Source organism: Euleptes europaea, chromosome 11, assembly GCF_029931775.1.
Source record: "Euleptes europaea isolate rEulEur1 chromosome 11, rEulEur1.hap1, whole genome shotgun sequence".
Classification (NCBI taxonomy): Eukaryota; Metazoa; Chordata; class Lepidosauria; order Squamata; family Sphaerodactylidae; genus Euleptes; species Euleptes europaea.
Genome location: NC_079322.1, coordinates 11,401,277 through 11,420,418, shown reverse-complemented (window position 1 = coordinate 11,420,418; position 19,142 = coordinate 11,401,277). Strand labels below are relative to the sequence as shown.

At 48.8% G+C, this 19,142-nt stretch overlaps 1 protein-coding gene across 1 annotated transcript in view; it reads left to right on the top strand.

Annotated features, from left to right (window-relative positions):
• The window catches only part of SPMIP7 (sperm microtubule inner protein 7), a 33,541-nt gene extending 17,789 nt beyond the window's left edge, over positions 1-15,752 (top strand). Inside the window, exons 8-9 of the mRNA XM_056858003.1 lie at positions 14,051-14,158; positions 15,629-15,752. Of these exons, the coding sequence (XP_056713981.1) occupies positions 14,051-14,158; positions 15,629-15,752 (232 nt within the window). The remainder of the gene's footprint in view (positions 1-14,050; positions 14,159-15,628) is intronic.
• Positions 15,753-19,142: the final 3,390 nt, after the last annotated feature.

The following is a 19,142-nucleotide window of genomic DNA, read 5'->3' as shown; positions in this document are numbered from 1 at the left end:
GAGCAATTGTAGCTTGGTATCCATTTAAATGGATGGAAAGATTTCATTGTTGATGGCAGAAAGTACTGTCAAGTCACAGCCAACTTATGGCAACCCCATAGGTAGGGTTGTCAGCTCCGGGTTGGGAAATACCTGGAGATTTTGGGGGCAGAGTCTGAGGAGGGCAGGGTTTGGAGAGGGGTAAGACTTCAACACCATAGTGTCCAGTTGCCAAAGCTGCCATTTTCTCCAGGTGAACTGATCTCTATCGGCTGGAGATCAGTTGTAATAGCAGGAGATCTCCAGCTAGTACCTGGAGGTTGGCAACCCCACCCATAGGGTTTTCAAGACAAGGGACACTGGGAGGTGGTTTGCCATTGCCTGCCTCTACATCATGACCCTGGTATTCCTTGGAGGTGTCCCATCCAGGTACTAGCCAGGGCCAGTCCTTAGGGTTGCCAACCTCCAGGTAATAACTGGAGATCTCCTGCTATTACAACTAACCTCCAGCCAATAGAGATCAGTTCACCTGGAGAAAATGGCCGCTTTGGCTCTATGGCATTGAAGTCCCTCCCCTCCCCAAACCCCACCCTCCTCAGGCTCTGCCCCAAAAACCTCCCACCGGTGGCAAAGAGGGAGCTGGCAACCCTATCGGTCCTACCTAGCAGCTAAAATCTGAAAAGATCAGGCTAGTCTGGGCCATCTAGGTCAGGGCAAGAATTTCATTATTATTTATTTATTTGAATGTTTAGACTGGCATTTCCCAAACACACTCCCCACCCTCCATGGATTTTGGAGACATCCACTTTTAGTAGGCAACACATTTTTCGATAAAAATGACCCACCTTCAATCCCACATGTTTTTGTGTGAGTCAGTGTTCTGGGTGTGCCTCTTGATTGGCAGGAGATGAGTCCAGAGAGAGGTCTCATGCAGAGATGCAGCGATCAGCCTCTTCTGCCCATGGATACTGTGGAATCTTAGCTTTGATGATGTGTTATTCCCAGTCCACTAGAAGTGTTCTCATGGCACACAGTTTGGGAATTCCTGGGTTAGAGCCAGGACTGAAAGTCAAGTTGTAGATGCTAAAAGTGCCTGTCCACTTCACTGTGAAGTGGGCAGGCACACATTTCAAAAATAAATCTATGTTAATACCTGTGGAGATATAAAATTAACTACATAGGAAATCACTTGGAACTATTTTTGAAATGTTTTCTTTTTTTCCTCAAGCAACGCACCTGTACATTTTCCTGTAGTTATGATGTTTAGCCACTAGATGTCCTCTGAGCACGCTAAAGCTTTATTCTTCAACCCTCCCGCCAAATCCTCTGTGCCATGCAAAGGGGTCGGTCCTTAGATCCCTTCCTTAGCCGATGTCAGTTTGGAAAGGGTCCTTTGAAGGTAGCACATTTGCAAACCACCAGCATGACTACAGCTGCTTTTCAGACCGTGGTTCCGAGGAACTGTCCCAAAGGTATATATTTCTTCAGGGAGAAAAGTACAGCTTCAAGTCAGTAACAGAAAGTCTGATGGCCCCTTAACAGATTGCTTGTGGCATGAAATTAATGCCACAAGAAATCGGTTAGTCTACAAGGCGCTGCAAGACTCAGTCGTTATTGCTATAACAGACTAAGAACACTTTCCTGGGAGGAAGATCCTTGAATAGAAGGGAACTTACTCCTGAGTAAGCATGCTTAGGCTTGCGCTCTAACACAGCCACCTCTCTGGAACTTGAAAAGCAGCTCTCCTTCAGTTCGCTTCTTGCTAAGATTGATTCTCACTGTTTTCAGAGGAGACCCACTTTGTAGATAGCTGGTGGCTGACCTGCAATGGGGCACATCTGGCAGAAGTAGGAGGGGCTGCAAAGACATGGCCCTCAGGAGCATGGCCCTAAGGACTGACCATGGCAGCGAGTCCAGTCTGCATGGCCACCTGACTCTCCTCAGGTGCACAGGCACCTGTTCCCTGGCTCATAGGGTTGCCAACTTCCAGGTGGGGCCTGGTGATCTCCTGGAAATGCAACTGATCTCCACAGCCCCTCTGTTATGTATGCAGTGGAAAGCAGCATGTATACAGAGTTTGGAGTTTGTCCAGGCTCCTGAACTGCATGTTCATATTGGCTGGAAGACTGTAACTGTCCAGTCACAGACTCGAGGGCTTGTGTGTTCTCATTGGCTACAACGGCTGTAGCCGCCCAATAGGATACTGTGGGGTGGAGTGGCCTGAGAGGTTGAATGAGCATACAAGCGCGATGCACACTGAGTTAGCTAGCTGTAGTTACAATGAAGCAATGTTGTATTATCTCTGCTTCCTGCCTCATGTATCGCCCACGCTACATAATAGTGGCGACGAGGATGGGATATAGGCGCTGGTAAGCAACCCAGCCCATCCCAGCTGAAATCACTCAGGGACCGGTAAGCAGCCCGGCTCATCAGCTGAATCACTACCGATACACGGGGAGAGTCGCGGAGTTGGACGCGATGGCTGCCCCAGGAAAGTTCGAGGCATTCAACCCCGCCGCTCCAGAGAAGTGGGATTCATACACCATGAGCCTGAAATTCTTCATGGCGGCCAACGACATCACGGATGCCGAAAAGAAGCGGGCGACCCTCCTCAGCAGCTGCGGCCTGCCCACATTCGAGATCGCCCAAGGACTCCTGGCTCCCGTGCAGTTGGACGCGGCCACATTCAACAACATCATGGCTGCGCTGAAAGCCCACTTCGCCCCGCAACCTTCCCTACTTGCCAAGCGCAACACGTTCCAGATGTGCCAGCAAGGGCCCACGGAGTCGGTAGCCGAGTACGTGTTGACACTCCGCCAGGCTGCCCGAGGGTGTGAGTTCCCAGACCTCAAGGATAGAATCCCAGACCAACTGGTTATTGGACTCCGGGATGAGAAGACCAGGCAGCGGTTGTTCACTAAGAAGGCCCCCATGTTCGCAGTGGTCCTGGAGGAAGCAATGGCGTCTGAGGCCACCGAGAAGGTGCCCCGCCCCACGGCCCTGACGGCCATTACGCCCCCCCCCCGCGCAGCAGTCCCTGTCCACCATGAGGTTGAGGGCGAGGAGGAGACGGAGACTACCCACAAGATGTCCGCCAGGGGGGCCTGACCGTGGTGCAAGCTGTGGCAACCCACATGAGAGATAGTCCTGCCGTTTCCATGACACGACCTGCAGGGAGTGTGGGAAAGTTGGCCACATCGCCAAGGTGTGCTGCTCAACGTGGAGAGGGGGGAATTCGAATCTTCCCACGATGGCGCCACTCGTCCAACCAACTCGCTGTCCGCCATCCACACCAATAGTTGCCGACAGCGGCCCTGGCGCCACGCCCAAGGGGAGGAGCTGACAGAGCTCCACGCCGTCGAGAAGGTGCGGGTTACCATCTGCATCCAGGGCTCACCTTGTGAGATGGAGATCGACTCCTGGTCAGCGTTCTCCATCGTGTCAGTGGACACCTTCAAGCGCCTGTGTACGAAGGGCGGAACGCCTCCGCTCCAGCCTTGCGACATCGTCCTGACCGATTTCCAGAGGCATCGCATTCCGGTGCAGGGCATCATGACTTCGTTAAACTCGATCTCGCCTAGGCGTATCAGAAACTGCAGGTCGACGCGGCAGTGGCGGACGCCCAGACGATCGTGACGCATTGAGGCACGTTCTGGGTGAAGCGGCTGCAGTTCGGGGTCAGCACGGCCCCGGGGATTTTACAGAATCTCATGGAGGACCTGCTCAAAGGGCTGCCAGTGGTCATTCCCTACTTTTATGACGTCCTGGTGGCCGGGGCCTCGGAGAGTGAACTGCTGGAGTGTGTCCGCCAAGTCCTGGGCTGTTTCTGGGACGCAGAGCTCACCGTGAAGTGGAAGAAGTGCCAGCTGGGCCTGCCGCAAGTGGAGTTCCTGGGCTACCTCATCGACGCCGTAGGGATCCACCCAACCCCGTCCAAGGTCTGGGCTATCCAGGATGCTCCGCCGCCTCAGTCCAAGCAGGAGCTCCAGGCGTTCTTGGGACTTTTGAATTTCTACCACGCTTTCTTGCCAAACAAGGCGTCGGTGGCGGAGCCGCTGCACTGCCTCCTGGACAAGTCTGCCCCCTGGTCCTGGGGCCCGCCGCAGCAGAGCACTTTTGTCACCGCCCAGGGCCTGTTCTCTTCTTCCAGCTTGCTCATCCATTTCGACGAGCGGAAACCTGTGGTCCTGACCTGCGATGCATTGCCCTATGGCATCGGCGCTGTCCTCAGTCACAAGTTGCCGGATGGCCGGGAGGCCCTGATCACTTTCTACTCCTGGACCCTGTCTCCGGCCAAGCGGAACTACGCTCAGATCGACAAGGAGGCCTTGGCTGTCGGCGTGGGGTTGAAGAAGTTCCACAACTACATCTATGGCCGGCCCTTCACTGTTGTGATCGACCACAAGCCCCTGCTGGGCCTGTTCGTGCCGGATCGCCAGACGCCCCAGATACTGTCCCCCCGCATGCTCAGGTGGTCCATCTTCATGAATGTCTACTCCTTCGAGCTCGCCCACCAGCCGGGTCATGGCTTCGGGCATACCAACACCCTCAGCCGCCTCTCTCTTCCTGTCCGGGACCCCGACCCCGCCCATGGCATCCTGCTTATCGAGTCCCTCGGAGCCGCTGCTGCATGTGTCCGACATCGCTTCCCACTCAGCCCGGGACCGGGTCATTGGCTGTGTTCTTAATTGGGCGGGGAGGGGGTGACCAGCTGAATGGCCAGCCGCCAAATTTGCGCCCTTCACAGCCCGCCAGCATGAACTCTTGGCACACAAGGGCTGCCTGCTGTGGGGAAGCTGAGTCATTATCCCCACCAAGCTATGTGCCAGGGTCCTAGAGGCCCTCCACGCCTGCCACCCCGGCATCGTCCGGATGAAGGCGCTCGCGCTGAGTTACGTGTGGTGGCCGGGCATTGAAGCGGAAATCGATGAATGGGTCAAGCGCTGCCAGGTGTGCCAGGAATCCCTGCCGGAAATACCACACGCCCTGATCCAGTGCTGGGAGACCCCACATGCACCATGGTCCCGCATCCACATCGACTTCGCGGGGCCCTTCCAGGGGAGGACTTTCCTGGTGGTGGTAGATGCTTTCTCCAAATGGCTGGAGGTCGTCCCCATCACGTCCTTGACTGCCCGGGTCGTGGTGAGGGCGTTGCGGGAGATCTTTGCAACACACGGCTTGCCAAACACCGTCGTCTCGGATAACAAGCCAAAGTTCACGTCTGCTGAGTTCCAGGACTTCATGACACGGAACCTGGTAAGGCACGTTACTTCGGCCCCTTTCCACCCCTCCACGAACGGGCAAGCGGAGAGAATGGTGCGCACCACGAAAGATGCGCTGGGACCACTCATCCACGAGGAATGGGAAGCGAGGTTAGCCAACTTCCTCCTGACCCAGCGCATTACCCCATGCGCCGCCACCGGCCGCAGCCCGGCAGAGCTCCTTATGGGCCGCCGCCTGAGATCCCTCCTAGACTGGCTGCACCCGGACTTAACCTCGAGCCGCCCCCCCCAGCTGTGAGGCGGCCACAGCCCCCAGAGTCCTAGAACCAGAGGCGCCAGTCTATGCCTGTAACTACGGCGCTGGTTCAGCTTGGGTGCCCACCAAAGTTAGGAAAGTCACCGGGCCGGTTTCGTACAGGGTATCTACCCCAGATGGGTGAGTCCTGCGGCGCCACATTGATCAGCTGCATAACACCCTCCCCTTAAGGAAGTGGGATTTTTACTTTGGCCTCCTCGGGACTGTTGCTCTTCTCTCTACCATCTAGCTGAATTACATTAATGTGACTAAAGGGAAGAGAACAAAGAAGTTTGTGCACATCCACCTGCTCCAAAGGGGACACCAGAGGATGATGTATGTTTGTAGTATGTTGAATGCCATCAAGTCTCCTTCAACTTGTGGTGATCCTATGAATTAATGCCATCTAAAACATCCTAGGAGCCCCGTGGTGCAGAGTGGTAAGCTGCAGTATTGCAGTCCAAACTCTGCTCATGACCTGAGTTCGATCCCAACGGAAGTTGGTTTCAGGTAACCGGCTCAAGGTCGACTCAGCCTTCCATCCTTCCGAGGTTGGTAAAATGAGTACCCAGCTTGCTAGGGGTAAAGGGAAGATGACTGGGGAAGGCACTGGAAAACCACCCCGCAAAGTCTCCCTAGTAAACGTCGGGATGTGATGTCGCCCCATGGGTCAGGAATGACCCGGTGCTTGCACAGGGGACCTTTACCTTTTTAAAACATCCTATCGTTAGCAGCCCTGCTCAGGTCTTGCCAACTGAGGGCCGTGGCTTCCTTTATAGAGAGCCAGCATGGTGTAGTGGTTAAAAGCGGTGGTTTGAAGCGGTGGACTCTGATCTGGAGAACCGTGTTTGATTCCACACTCCTCCACATGAGCAGTGGAGGCTAATCTGGTGAACTGGATTTGTTTCCCTGCTCCTACCCATGAAGCCAGGCTGGGTGACCTTGGGCTGGTCTCCCTTAAGTGGTAGAGAAAGTCGGCATATAAACACCAACTCTTCTTCTTCTCCTCCTCCTTCTTCTTCTCCTTCTCCTCCTCCTCCTCCTTCTTCTCCTCCTCCTCCTCCTCCTCCTCCTTCTCCTCCTCCTCCTCTTCCTCCTCCTTCTCCTCCTCCTCCTCCTCTTGTTGGGTCTTCCTCTTTTCCTGCTGCCTCCAGCTTTTCCTAGCATTACTGTCTTTTCCAGTGACTTTTCTTCTCAATAATGTGACCAAAGTACGGTAGCCTCCATTTAGTCATTTTAGCTTCTAAGGAGAGTTCAGGCTTGATCTGGCGCAAGGTGGAAAAACATGACAGCTGACTGGGGCCAGTGTACTGTTCTTTCTTGGTTGCACAGTGCACCCTTGAAGGGCCTTTGAGCACTGATCAGCCATGTAAAATGTTGGGAGCAAGATAGGGAGCAACCATGTGAAGGAGTCGCTGTAGTTAACTGTGTGCAAGAGGTGGATTGGGGAAGGGGTACTTTGTTATTCACTGAAGCCATGAAAAGTGACACCTGTGGAGGTGCATGGTTACAGGATTGACTGAAAAGCGGCATAGTGCATTTCCAGTGGGCTGCCTTCCATGGATCCTTGATGCAATAACTTCAGCTGAGGAACACATCCTCTACCGAATTCCTGCAAGAGGATTTTAGCAACATTTTAGAACAGCCAGGCCTCCATGGGCCTTGCTGTCATTTCATGCACAAAGAGTGCACCTGAAACATGTCCTACCTGCAGCTGGACATTCGTGGGCCAGAACAGTGGGCGAGAACAGTAGCGCCCAAGTGGTCTACTCCAATATGTGAAAATTAGGATTGTCAGTTGGTTTTTATATGCCAACTTTCTCTACCACTTAAGAAAGAATCAAACCAGCTTGCAATCACCTTCCCTTCCCCACCCCACAACAGACACCCTGTGGGGTAGGTGGGGCTGAGAAAGCTCTAAGAGAACTGTGACAAGCCAAAAGGTCAACCAGCTGGCTTCATGTATAGGGGTGGGAAAACCAACCCGGTTCACCAGATTACCGTCCATCACTCATGTGGAGGAGTGGGGAATCGAACCCGGTTCCCCAGATCAGAATCCACCCCTTCAAACCACGGCTCTTAACCACTATACCATGCTGGCTATGGCCACTGGTGGGGGATGGGGGGAGTAGGGTTGCCAGGTCCGGGTTGGGAAACTCCTGGAGATTTAGGGACAGAGCCTGGAGAGGAGAGGGACCTCAGTGGGGTACAATGCCATAGAGTCCACCCTCCAATGCATCCATTTCCTCCAGGCGAAATGATCTCTGTAGTCTGGAGATGAGCTGTAATTCCAGGGAATCCCCAGGTCCACCTGGAGGCTGGCATCCCTAGTGAAGATTGTTCAGAAAGCAGAACTTGGCTACAGATGACAACGCAAGTCATTCTTCTTTCTCAATCAACACAATGGCCTAAAAGCTGAAAATGTGAAAAGAACACAATTTTGCCTCCCAGCCTCTGCACTTGGATCAACAACAGCCCTTCTTGCTTCTGCTGCATGTTTTGCACCATTTCTCCCTTCCTCTCCCGTGCTTAAAACTTGTCTCTACTGAACTCCCCTCCCCCACCAGTGTCGCGCTGAGGTTACAACCCTTCAGAAACTCTTTCGTTCTGCAGGTGTTCTAAGAGTCAATGGCGGGGTGGGGTGGAAACAGGGCTGGTGCGGATGGGGATTTCCTGTGGAACATTTACAGGGAGGAAGGGGCGGGGGAAGGGCTGTGCAAAACGCCTCCTGAGATGTCAGCTTCTGCATAAGTCACCCCTTTTCCATCGCTAGCATCCCTGTAACTCTGAGTGACCGATCGCTGCACAATATGCTAATATTTGGCCTGGGAAACGACACGTTTTGTGCAATCAAGAATACTCGGCCTGGTTCATGCACCCATCACTGGCTGGCGGTCCAGAGGATGGCTGGCACCCCCAAAACTGCCCAGAACAGCAGCCCTGTATCTTCCTCCAGCCTTTGTAAAGTCTAGAGCAGGGGTCCCCAACATGGTGCCCACCAATACCTTTCCTGACACTCACCAAGTGTTTTTGGAAGTGAGTGGGCCCACTTAGGGCTCTTAGCCAACAGGGCTTCTGATTGGCCACTGGAGATCCGATTGGCTGTGCAGATAAAAAAATTATGTTTCATCAACGGCCACCACTGTTGGTTTTATTTTATCTCCTCTTTCCCAGTTTATTTTTTTAAAAACTACCCCCTCTTCTCCCTTCTGCTCTGTGTGTGGGGCTCCACCTCCTCTGGCAGCCATTTTGTGGTTGCACCCAACACTCTCTGGCCATTTATTCATGGAAGGTTTTGCATTGGATTTGTCACCCTATAGATGCACATTTTCCCCATCTGAATTCTCAAAACTCTGCATGGCGGCTTATTGTTGAGCTTTGAAAATATGGATGGGGGGAAAGTGCATCTAAAGAGTGGCAATTCCAATGCAAAACCTTCCATGAATAAATGGCCTCTGTCAGCATTCCAGAGGTGCCCACGTGGCAAAAAAAGGTCAAAATGTTATTTCTGGGGGGAGGACAGAATGAGTGGGAGGTTTTTTTTGGCAAAAATCACTTTCCCTTTCAATCAGAGGAAATTTTCCTCAAAATCCAACACTGTCACTAGGGTTGCCAGATCCCTCTTCGCCACCAGCAGGAGGTTTTTGGGGCGGAGCCTGAGGAAGGAGTTTGGGGACGAGAGGGACTTCAATGCATAGAGTCCAATTGCCAAAACGGCCATTTTCTCCAGAGGAACTGCTCTCTATCGGCTGGAGATCAGTTGTAATAGCAGGAGATGAAACAAAATCCTCTGGGCCAGACGAATTGCACCCAAGGGTACTCAAAGAACTTGCAGATGTAATTTCAGAACCTCTGTCCATTATTTTTGAAAAGTCTTGGCAAACAGGTGAGGTGCCAGATGATTTGAGGCGGGCAAATGTTGTCCCCATCTTCAAGAAGGGGAGAAAGGAGGATCCAGGTAACTACCGACCCATCAGCTCGACTTCTATACCAGGAAAAGTGTTCGAACAAATCATCAAACAGTCCGTCTTTGAGCATTTAGAAAGGATGGATCTGATCACTAAGAGCCAGCATGGGTTTCTCAAGAATAAGTCATGTCAGATTAATCTTATCTACTTTTTTGAGAAAGTTACTACCTTGCTGGATCAGGGGAATGCTGTAGACATAGTTTATCTAGATTTCAGTAAGGCTTTTGATAAGGTTCCACATAGTATTCTAGTTGACAAACTGGGAAAATGTGGGTTAGATCCTATTATTGTTAGATGGATCTGCAACTGGTTGACAGATCGTACCCAAAGAGTGCTAGTTAATGGTTCCTCGTCCACTTGGAGAGAAGTGACTAGTGGAGTTCCTCAGGGATCTGTGCTGGGCCCTGTGTTGTTCAACATCTTTATAAATGATTTGGATGAAGGAATAGAGGGGATGCTTATTAAATTTGCAAATGATACTAAATTGGGAGGGGTAGCAAATATGGAAGAAGACAGAGCCAAGATGCAGGATGATCTTGACAGGCTGGAGAAATGGGCTAGAACTAATAAAATGCACTTCAACAAAGACAAATGTAAAGTTCTGCATTTAGGTAGGAAAAATCAAATGCATCATTTTAGGATGGGGGAGACTTGTCTGAGCAGTAGTGTGTGTGAAAAGGATCTTGGGGTCTTAGTAGACCAAACACTGAACATGAGTCAGCAGTGTGATGCTATAACTAAAAAGGCAAACACAGTCTTGGGCTGCATCAACAGAAGTATAGTGTCCAGATCACGCGAAGTGATGGTATCGCTTTACTCTGCTTTGGTTAGACCTCAACTAGAGTACTGTGTTCAGTTTTGGGCACCACAATTTAAGAAAGATGTAGACAAGCTGGAACGTGTCCAGAGGAGGGCAACAAAGATGGTGAGGGGTCTGGAGACTAAGTCCTATGAGGAAAGGTTGAAGGAGCTGGGTATGTTTAGCCTGAAGAGGAGAAGACTGAGAGGGGATATGATAACCATGTTCAAGTACTTGAAGGGCTGTCATATAGAGGAGGGTGCCGAGTTGTTTTCTGTTGCTCAAGAAGGTCGGACCAGAACCAACAGGTTGAAATTAAATCAAAAGAGTTTCCGTCTAGACATTAGGAAGAATTTTCTAACAGAGCGGTTCCTCAGTGGAACAGGCTTCCTTGGGAGGTGGTAAGCTCTCCTTCCCTGGAGGTTTTTAAGAAGAGGTTAGATGGTCATCTGTCAGCAATGCTGATTCTGTGACCTTAGGCAGATGATGAGAGGGAGGGCATCTTGGCTATCTTCTGGTCACTAGAGGTGTGGAGGGGGGGGGTAGTTGTGAATTTCCTGCATTGTGCAGGGGGTTGGACTTGATGGCCCTGGTGGTCCCGTCCAACTCTATTATTTTATGATTCTATGAGATCTCTAGCTATTACCTGGAGGTTGGCAACCCTACAAAATTGGGCTATACCTAAGGTTGCCAGGTCCCTCTTTGCCACCGCTGGGAGGTTTTTGGGGCAGAGCCTGAGGAGGGTGGGGTTTGGGGAGGGGAGGGACTTCAATGCCATAGAGTCCAATTGCCAAAGCGGCCATTTTCTCCAGGGGAGCTGATCTCTATCGGATGGAGATCAGTTGTAATAGCGGGAGATCTCTAGCTAGTACCTGGAGATAGGCAAACCTACCTGTCACTCAGACTTCAAACAATGTGGCTCCAGCCCCTTTCAAAACTGAGCCCCCTCCTTGTGGGGTCAGCCTGCTGCCTGGGTTGCTCAGGCCCACAGCAGCTATGCAGAGGACCTCATCCAAGAGAGCCCTCTGTGTGCCGTTGCCCCCTTCGAGCAGAGATGTGAATCTGTTCTTTTCTCATCTCCTTTCCAAAAAGAAAGTGGCCAGCGACAACCGTCATTGTCAGCGGCAGATCCAGGTTTGCAAGCTCTAAAGGTCAGGCCATTTTACACATTAAAAAAAAAAAATCTACATAGTGTGTAATGAGAATGCAGATGTCCCCCCCCCCCCAATCCTTGCACAGTTATTAGATGTGTGTTAATTTCCAATACTGCCGGATATATTGCCAGGTATAATGGATTTTCATCCAATGGATCCTCATCTCCCATTCTATGGGCTAGGTTGTTGGTTCCACCTGACTTGGCAACGTTTTCTTATAAGCACGGCCACTCTGCTGATTATTTTAAGATATACGGGAAAACACAGTTTGTATTCTACAAGCACAGATTTCTGTTCCTCCTCCTAGCAGCTGCTAGAAATCACCTCCGCTAAAGCGTGTGAACAACCACGGCACATGAGACTTCCACGTGAGAATTCAAATCCCCTCTGGACCATGACGCGGCCTAGCCTATCTCACAGTGGTGTTGTAAGGGTTATAACAGGGGAGGGCAGGACCATGTATTTATTTTATTTTTATTAATTTGAGGATCCAAACTGGCTTACACCTTTGTTCTCCCCTTCTCCATTATCCCCAACACTCTGACCACTGCAGCATGCTGGCCCAGAGATCCATGTAGGAAGAACAGGGTAACCATGCATAACAGACTAAGGTTTAATGTCTAGGGTTGCCAGGTCCCTCTTCGCCACCGACGGGATATTTTTGGGGTGGAGCCTGAGGAGGGAGGGGTTTGGGGAGGGGAGGGACTTCAATGCCATAGAGTTCAATTGCCAAAATGGTCATTTTCTCCAGGTGATCTGATCTCTATCAGCTGGAGATCAGTTGAATTAGCAGGAGATCTCCTGCTACTACCTGGCAGTTGGTAACCCTATTAATGTCTGTCAATGAATGTGTGTGAGAGGGACATTCAGCAGGGTTGCCAGGTCCCTCTTTGCTACCGGCAGGAGGTTTTTGGGGTGGAGCCTGAGGAGGGTGGGGTTTGGGGAGGGGAGGGACTTCAATGCCATAGAGTCCAATTGCCAAAACAGCCATTTTCTCCAGGTGATCTGATCTGTATCAGCTGGAGATCAGTTGTAATAGCAGGAGATTGCCAGCTAGTACCTGGAGGTTAAACAAGCAATTATATCAACGTGAAGCTGCCTTGTATTGAATCAGACCTTTGGCCCATCAAAGTCAGTATTGTCTACTCAGACTGGGAGTGGCTCTCCAGGGTTTCCGGTGTTTCACATCACCTACTGCCAGATCCTTTTAACTGGAGATGCTGGGAATTGAACCTGGGACTTTCTGCATGCCAAACAGATGCTCTACCACTGAGCCACAGCCTCCCCCCCCCCCCCAGTATATCTGCCTTGGTTTGTGCTATGCTTGTAATGCAGACCTCTTATTACAAGAAATGCTTCTTGTTCCGAGTTTTGACTTTCAGATGCAGAACCAAGTTTTCAGTTTTTTTGTAGAAACTTGGATTCCATTTTAACAGCTTTCCAGGTGGTATGGAATCACTTAACCACATGGCTCTTATTTAGGGTTGCCAGGTCCTCCCTGGCCACTGCCGGGGGGGTGGGGGGTAGGGTTGCTAGAGCCAGGTTGGGAAACTCCCGGAGATTTGGGGGTAGATCCTGGGGAGGGCAGGGATCTCAGTAGGGTACAATGCCATCGAGTCCACCCTCCAAAGCATCCATTTTTCATTCATTCATAGACCTTTATTGGCATAAAAATTATTACAATTGTTACAAAAAGGAATCATAAAACATAAAATCAGTGAAATAAAACAAAGAACAATATAATCAAATATCAGAGCTTGTAAGTTTTTGCACTTTCATCCAAAGCATCCATATTCTCCTGGGAAAGTAATCTCTGTAGAGCAAGAGAGGTGTAGTGGTTAAGAGCGGTGGTTTGGAGTGGTGGGGTCTGATCTGGAGAACCAGGTTTGATTCCCTACTCCTCTACATGAGCAGCGGAGGCTAATCTGGTGAACTGGATTTGTTTTCCCACTCCTACACATGAAGCCAGCTGGGTGACCTTGGGCTACCTTAGTCACACACTCTCAGCCCCACCTACCTCACTGGGTGTCTGTTGTGGGGAGGAGAAGGGAAGGTGATTGTAAGCAGGTTTGATTCTCCCTTAAGTGGTGAAGAAAGTCGGCATATAAAAATCAACTCCTCCTCCTCCTCCTCCTCCTCCTTCTCCTCCTCCTCCTCCTCCTCTTCTTCTTCTTCTTCTTCTTCTTCTTCTTCTTCTTCTTCTTCTTCTTCTTCTTCTTCTTCTTCTTCTTGAGCTTTAATTCCGGGGATCCCCACGTCCCACCTGGAGGCTGGCATCTCTACTTTTATTCTAAGAGAGACATGTGCATATCACTCTAAAGTCAAATATTTAAACATCTTCCCAATATTTTGATATTTTAAAAATCCAAGCAACTTGTCCGCATTTTCAGTTTGCACTAAAAATAAGGGTAGAGCTGTAACAGCTGGCGCTGAAGAAGTTTCCTGATGTTTTCCTTCTGCTTGAAACATAATCTGTTTCCACCATACAGCTTTGCTTTCCTCTTCCCCTCGTAAGCAGCCTCCCTCACCAGCATCTTGGCCTTAATTACCGCTATCGGGAAGTCATTATTTCAAGCCTGTGCCCATTTAATCAATTCCTCTCCTCTGCTTCTCCCTTTAACTTCTCCCCTCAGCTCCCTCAACACCCCTGGATACACCGGCAAGGTTCATTGGTCAGCCACCCAACCAGCAAATTCTAATCTCCCACCAACATTGCCATCCACAATTTCACGAATGCATGGGTAAGTGTGAGGCACCTCGCTTAATTTGCTCAGATACATTCGGAGGGAAATCCTAATTATGGTTATTTCATTAAAGAACAATTAAATAATAAGAATGACATTTGGGGGGGTTGTGGGGGGAGGAGAAATCAAGAGTCAAATCCCATCATGAAGCTCTTGAGATTCTTGGGTATCCAAACCTGTTTTAAAGATACTCTTTATATTTCCTTTTGTCATTTTGCACATCCTTTCAGAAAACGATGGGCAAATACAGTTCTGAAACACGGAGGCCCTGATCCAGAGAGGGTTACATCCTGTTGGTGTCAATAGGATGTTAGTCACAACTACCTTACTGCATAGATTTCTGCAGATCATAGGCATGACTTTCAGCAGATCAGAGGCTGAACATTTCCATTTTATGGACAGACATGGCTAAGAAACTGGATACTCCCAATGGAAATATGTGATTATTTTTTCTTTAACCAGCAGACTGTTCCTCTCCAGATTTACACACAAGTTGGGGCCTCAAAGTTTTAAAAAATAACCAAATTTTAATGCTAGAATAATACACATTTTTAAAAATAATGCTATGGGGCCTCTTAAACTTGATATAGTTTAGGGCCTCACAATGTGTTAATCCAGCCCTCGCTCGCTCTCTCACACACACACACGCACACATACCCAGTCATATAATAATCCTGAGTTTCAGAAGGGGACATGGAACTATGGGAAATTCCTGGAGATTTGGGGGTGGAGTCTAGAGAGTATGGAGTTTGGGAAGGGACCTCAGAGGGTTGTGATGTCACATACAGGTCAAAAGTCAGCTCCTCCAATTCTTCCCCTTCCTGCAAGGTCAGACCTGAATTTTAAAATTTAAATTTCTCACCTTGTATCACTTCCCAGCATCTTTTTTTTTTTTACATTACCTCAATTTTAGGCATTTGTATGCATAATCCTAAATATTTGTGCTTGTATATTTGAGCTCATTTTCAGTGTTGAGGAGAACAATTCACTCTGAAAACCCAAGTGAGGGTGCCAGCCAACATCAGTCCCATCCTTCTCTCAATTCCCGGCTAGCCACTGGCATTTAATGACTTTACAGAAATTAAACCAGTTTTCCTAGTATCTGTAGTATACAGTAAGAGTTTCCAGGGTATACTATAGGAGAAGCAGAGGTCCTAGAGCATCCTCCCTCTGTTGCCCTTCCAGGACTTGTGTTTCTCCTAAACTCTATGGTTCCTCCAGATCCCTGTAGTCTGGAGATCAGCTGTAATTCTGAGAACTCCAGAACTCACCTTAGGGTAGCCTGCTCGCAGCTGGCACCCAGCAGGAGACGGGAGTGAGGACATGGGGGAGGCACCATCGCAGTTTGAATCTACAGTGATCTACAGTGATCTGGAATCTAAGCCTATTGTAACCACTTCTGTAGTGAGAACCTTGAGCTTAAAATTGTATTTCACATTGTTTACACATTTACTCTTATGCTTGCAGGTACATGGTTAAGCAAGGGCAGCCGACTAAATTTCCACACCTGGGGCCCTTGTCACGGATTGTTACACCCACCGAACCTCAAAATTCTTTTAATAGGAAGGTGAAAGAAAGAATTAAAATTTGAAAATGAGTTTCCTCCATTGGTACAATGATGCGTTTTGACAGCCAATGGAATACAGAAGAGGTGTTTGTGAATGCTATGCCAAACAAGCTCAAGAATGAAAACTTTGTAAAAGCAAAGTGACAAGGAAAATCTTATATCCTACCTAACGACCCATCCAAATATAATAAAAATATTTATCTTTCTGTATGCACCGGGTATTTTTAAGTGCTAAGAATCACCACTCTCTCACAAAGTGACAGAACCTCTTCATTACTATTTCTTCACTTCCAACCAGTTTTATTATTTTATTATTATCTGAGACTCAGAATTGGAATAGGACTTATAGGCCATAGAGTCCAATCCCCTCCTCGATGCAAGAAATCCAAAGCTCCCCTCAGTCATCTCTTCTTCAGACTAAACATGCCAAGTTCCTTCACACTTTTCTCAGAGGTTTCACAGTCACAACAGCATGTCTTGCAGCTTCCACAGATATTATTTAAAAAGAACCTTACACTGCAGCCTTATTTCAAGTCCTGCAAAATCCTTGGACCGGATGAAACGGACAGTGTTCTTATGAGTGCCTCCTATTACGTTGTCTTTTCACCAGGCCGACATGACACAGATGCAGGAAGGGATTCACACAGTGGCCAAACAGGTGCTTCTGGAAGCCCACAAGCAAGACGACTGCAGCAGCATTACCCTGCCTGTGTTCCACAGCACCTACTATAATAGGCATGCTCCTTTGATACTGGAGAGAATAGGTATGCATCATGACTAGTATTCATTTTCACTAGTAGCCATGGATAGTCCTCTCCTCCATGAACATATCCACTGTCCTCTGAAAGCTTTCCAAGTTGGCAGCCATCACCACATGCTGGGCCAGGGAGTTCCACATTTTAACTCTACGTTGTGTGAAGAAATACTTCCTTTTCTCTGTTTTGAATCTCTCCCGCTTCAGCAGATGACCCCACGTTCTGGTATGAGAGAGGGAGGAAAGCTTCTCCCTGTCCACTCTCTCCACAGCATTCATAATTTTATAGATCTCTATCATGTCTCCCCTTAACCACCTTTCCAGTCACACCACAGTACTGTGTCCCCTTTGACCCGTCATTGTGTTCTGTGTGCCAGCCTGATGTCGGGAGGTGCACCTAAATCAGAGGTTTCTGGTTGACTGGCTGACTGCATGTCACAGGGTGGCACTGTTGGCATGCCACTTCGTGACTGGTGGCTTTCAGCCGATTTGCTGTGGACTCTGCTTCAATGGCAATGCTCAGTGCACCCAGAGATGGTGTCCCTTCACTAAACTCCACCCTCCCCTGGCATCACCCCCAAATTTCCAGGGGAAACCTAGCAGGAAAGTCTGCAGCTTGCTACCGATCTCCTAATCCTAACCACAGGCAAGAGACTGGGAATTCCATCTCTGCACTCAGTAGAGGCTAGTCCATGAGGGCTAAGGGGGCAGAGCACCACCCACTCAGGCTGCCCTCAGCCCCCTGCTTCCTTTCTATGTTCACCAGACTAGACAGACCTTTGGGTGGGGTTGCCAGGTCCCTCTTTGCCATGGGCAGGAGGGTTTTGGGGCAGAGCCTGAGGAGGGCAAGGTTTGGGGAGGAGACTTCAATGACATAGAGTCCAATCTGGAGATCAGTTGCAATGCCAGTAGATCTCCAGTCCCCCCTGAAGGTTGGCAACCCTAATCTTACAATGAAACCTTGCTGCCGCTCTCTCTTAGTGTAAAGGGGGGGAATATTGGCTGTCAACCTTTACTCTGAGAAGTTGAAGAAGAAGAGTGATGAAAGACGATGCCTGCAGTATCTCAGTTGTGAAACATAAACGTGGAGGCTTTCTGCCTCCACAAACACATATTTCCTTGCCTAAAGAAAACCAATCTGTCTTCGATCTACAATCCTATAGACATTTGCCTGGGAATAAATCCTACTGATTGTTACGGGATTTAGTTCATAGGATTGCACCATTTGTGGGAAATTAAAGACCCCCTACGCACGCACTCACTTTGTTACCAGAACTGCTGAGAAATGTTAACTCCTGAAAGCAAGAATGCCGGTGTTCCTGAAATTCTTTTTTCTGGAACAAGCAACCTTTGCTCTGGTTTGGGTGGATTAATTACTAGGGTTCCCAACCATACGTTCGAAAATACCTGGAGATTTTTTTTGGGGGGGAGCCTGGCAGGTAGGGTTGCCAAGGCAGTTGACACCTCAGGAGCAACAGGTATTAGAATTGGGCATTGGTTTTGTTCCCACTCCCCGTTATTCCCGTTTTCAGAGCAGGGTTGATCTCTTCAAGTTCTTCAGGATCCTAAAACTTAAAGAACAATTTTGTGACACGAAACCCCACTCTAGGTCTATTCCTGCCTTCAAACCTAAATCCACCTACATTCCAAAGAATTGCAGCCATTTCTTAGCAACCTTCCAATCTCTAGTTCTACGTGATATTGCCAAACTTGAATATCACAAAGCCAATCATAACAGATCCTATCAGAATTTTTCTCCATTACAAATGGATATTCTACGTGATCTTGCTCAGGATACCTCCTTGGTTTTTCGATCGGCAGATAAGGGAGGCAGCTTGGTCATACAGAACCGCTCTGACTATGACAGTGAAAATTGGAGACAGCTGAATGATACCACATATTATCAAAAATTGTCCACAGATCCCACCAAAAAGGTACATAACATCATCAAAACTTCAATCTTTGAAGCATCTTCTCTCATATTGACAAGAATACCGCTGATTATTTGCTTGTTCAATTTCCCAGGGTACCAATTTTCTATACGCTTCCCAAGATTCATAAATCTTTATCACATCCCCCTGGTAGACCTATCATCAGTTTGGTCGGGTCTCTGTTAGAGCCAATCTCCAGATACTTAAGACTCCTTTCTTCAGATACTCCTTCATATCTTTCTGACACCAGACATCTCATTCAGGATATTGAAAATCTTCCTATTTCTTCAGAAGCTTCTCTCACCACCTTTGATGTGGCTGCACTTTACACCAATATACCTTTGGATGAAGTTCGACTGATAATTGAAGACCTGTTTCGGTCACGCTCTGAGGATTTTCCTCCAACTCATTTTCTCATGAGTTTACTTGACATTCTCCTTGAGAATAATTTCTTTCGATACCAAGAAACCTTTTTTCTACAGATCCGTGGTGTTGCAATGGGGGCTGCTTGTGCACCATCTATTGCCAACATCTTTATGGTACATTTTGAGAAAACCTGTCTGTTTTCCTCTACACTGTTTTCATCCCAAGTCATCTGGTACAGACGTTATATTGATGACATCTGCATCATCCTCACCCATTCAGATCATTTTCAACCATTTTCCACATGGCCTAACTCCTTACATAATTCTTTAAGGTTTACAGGTTCCACTCACAAAGAAGAAATCG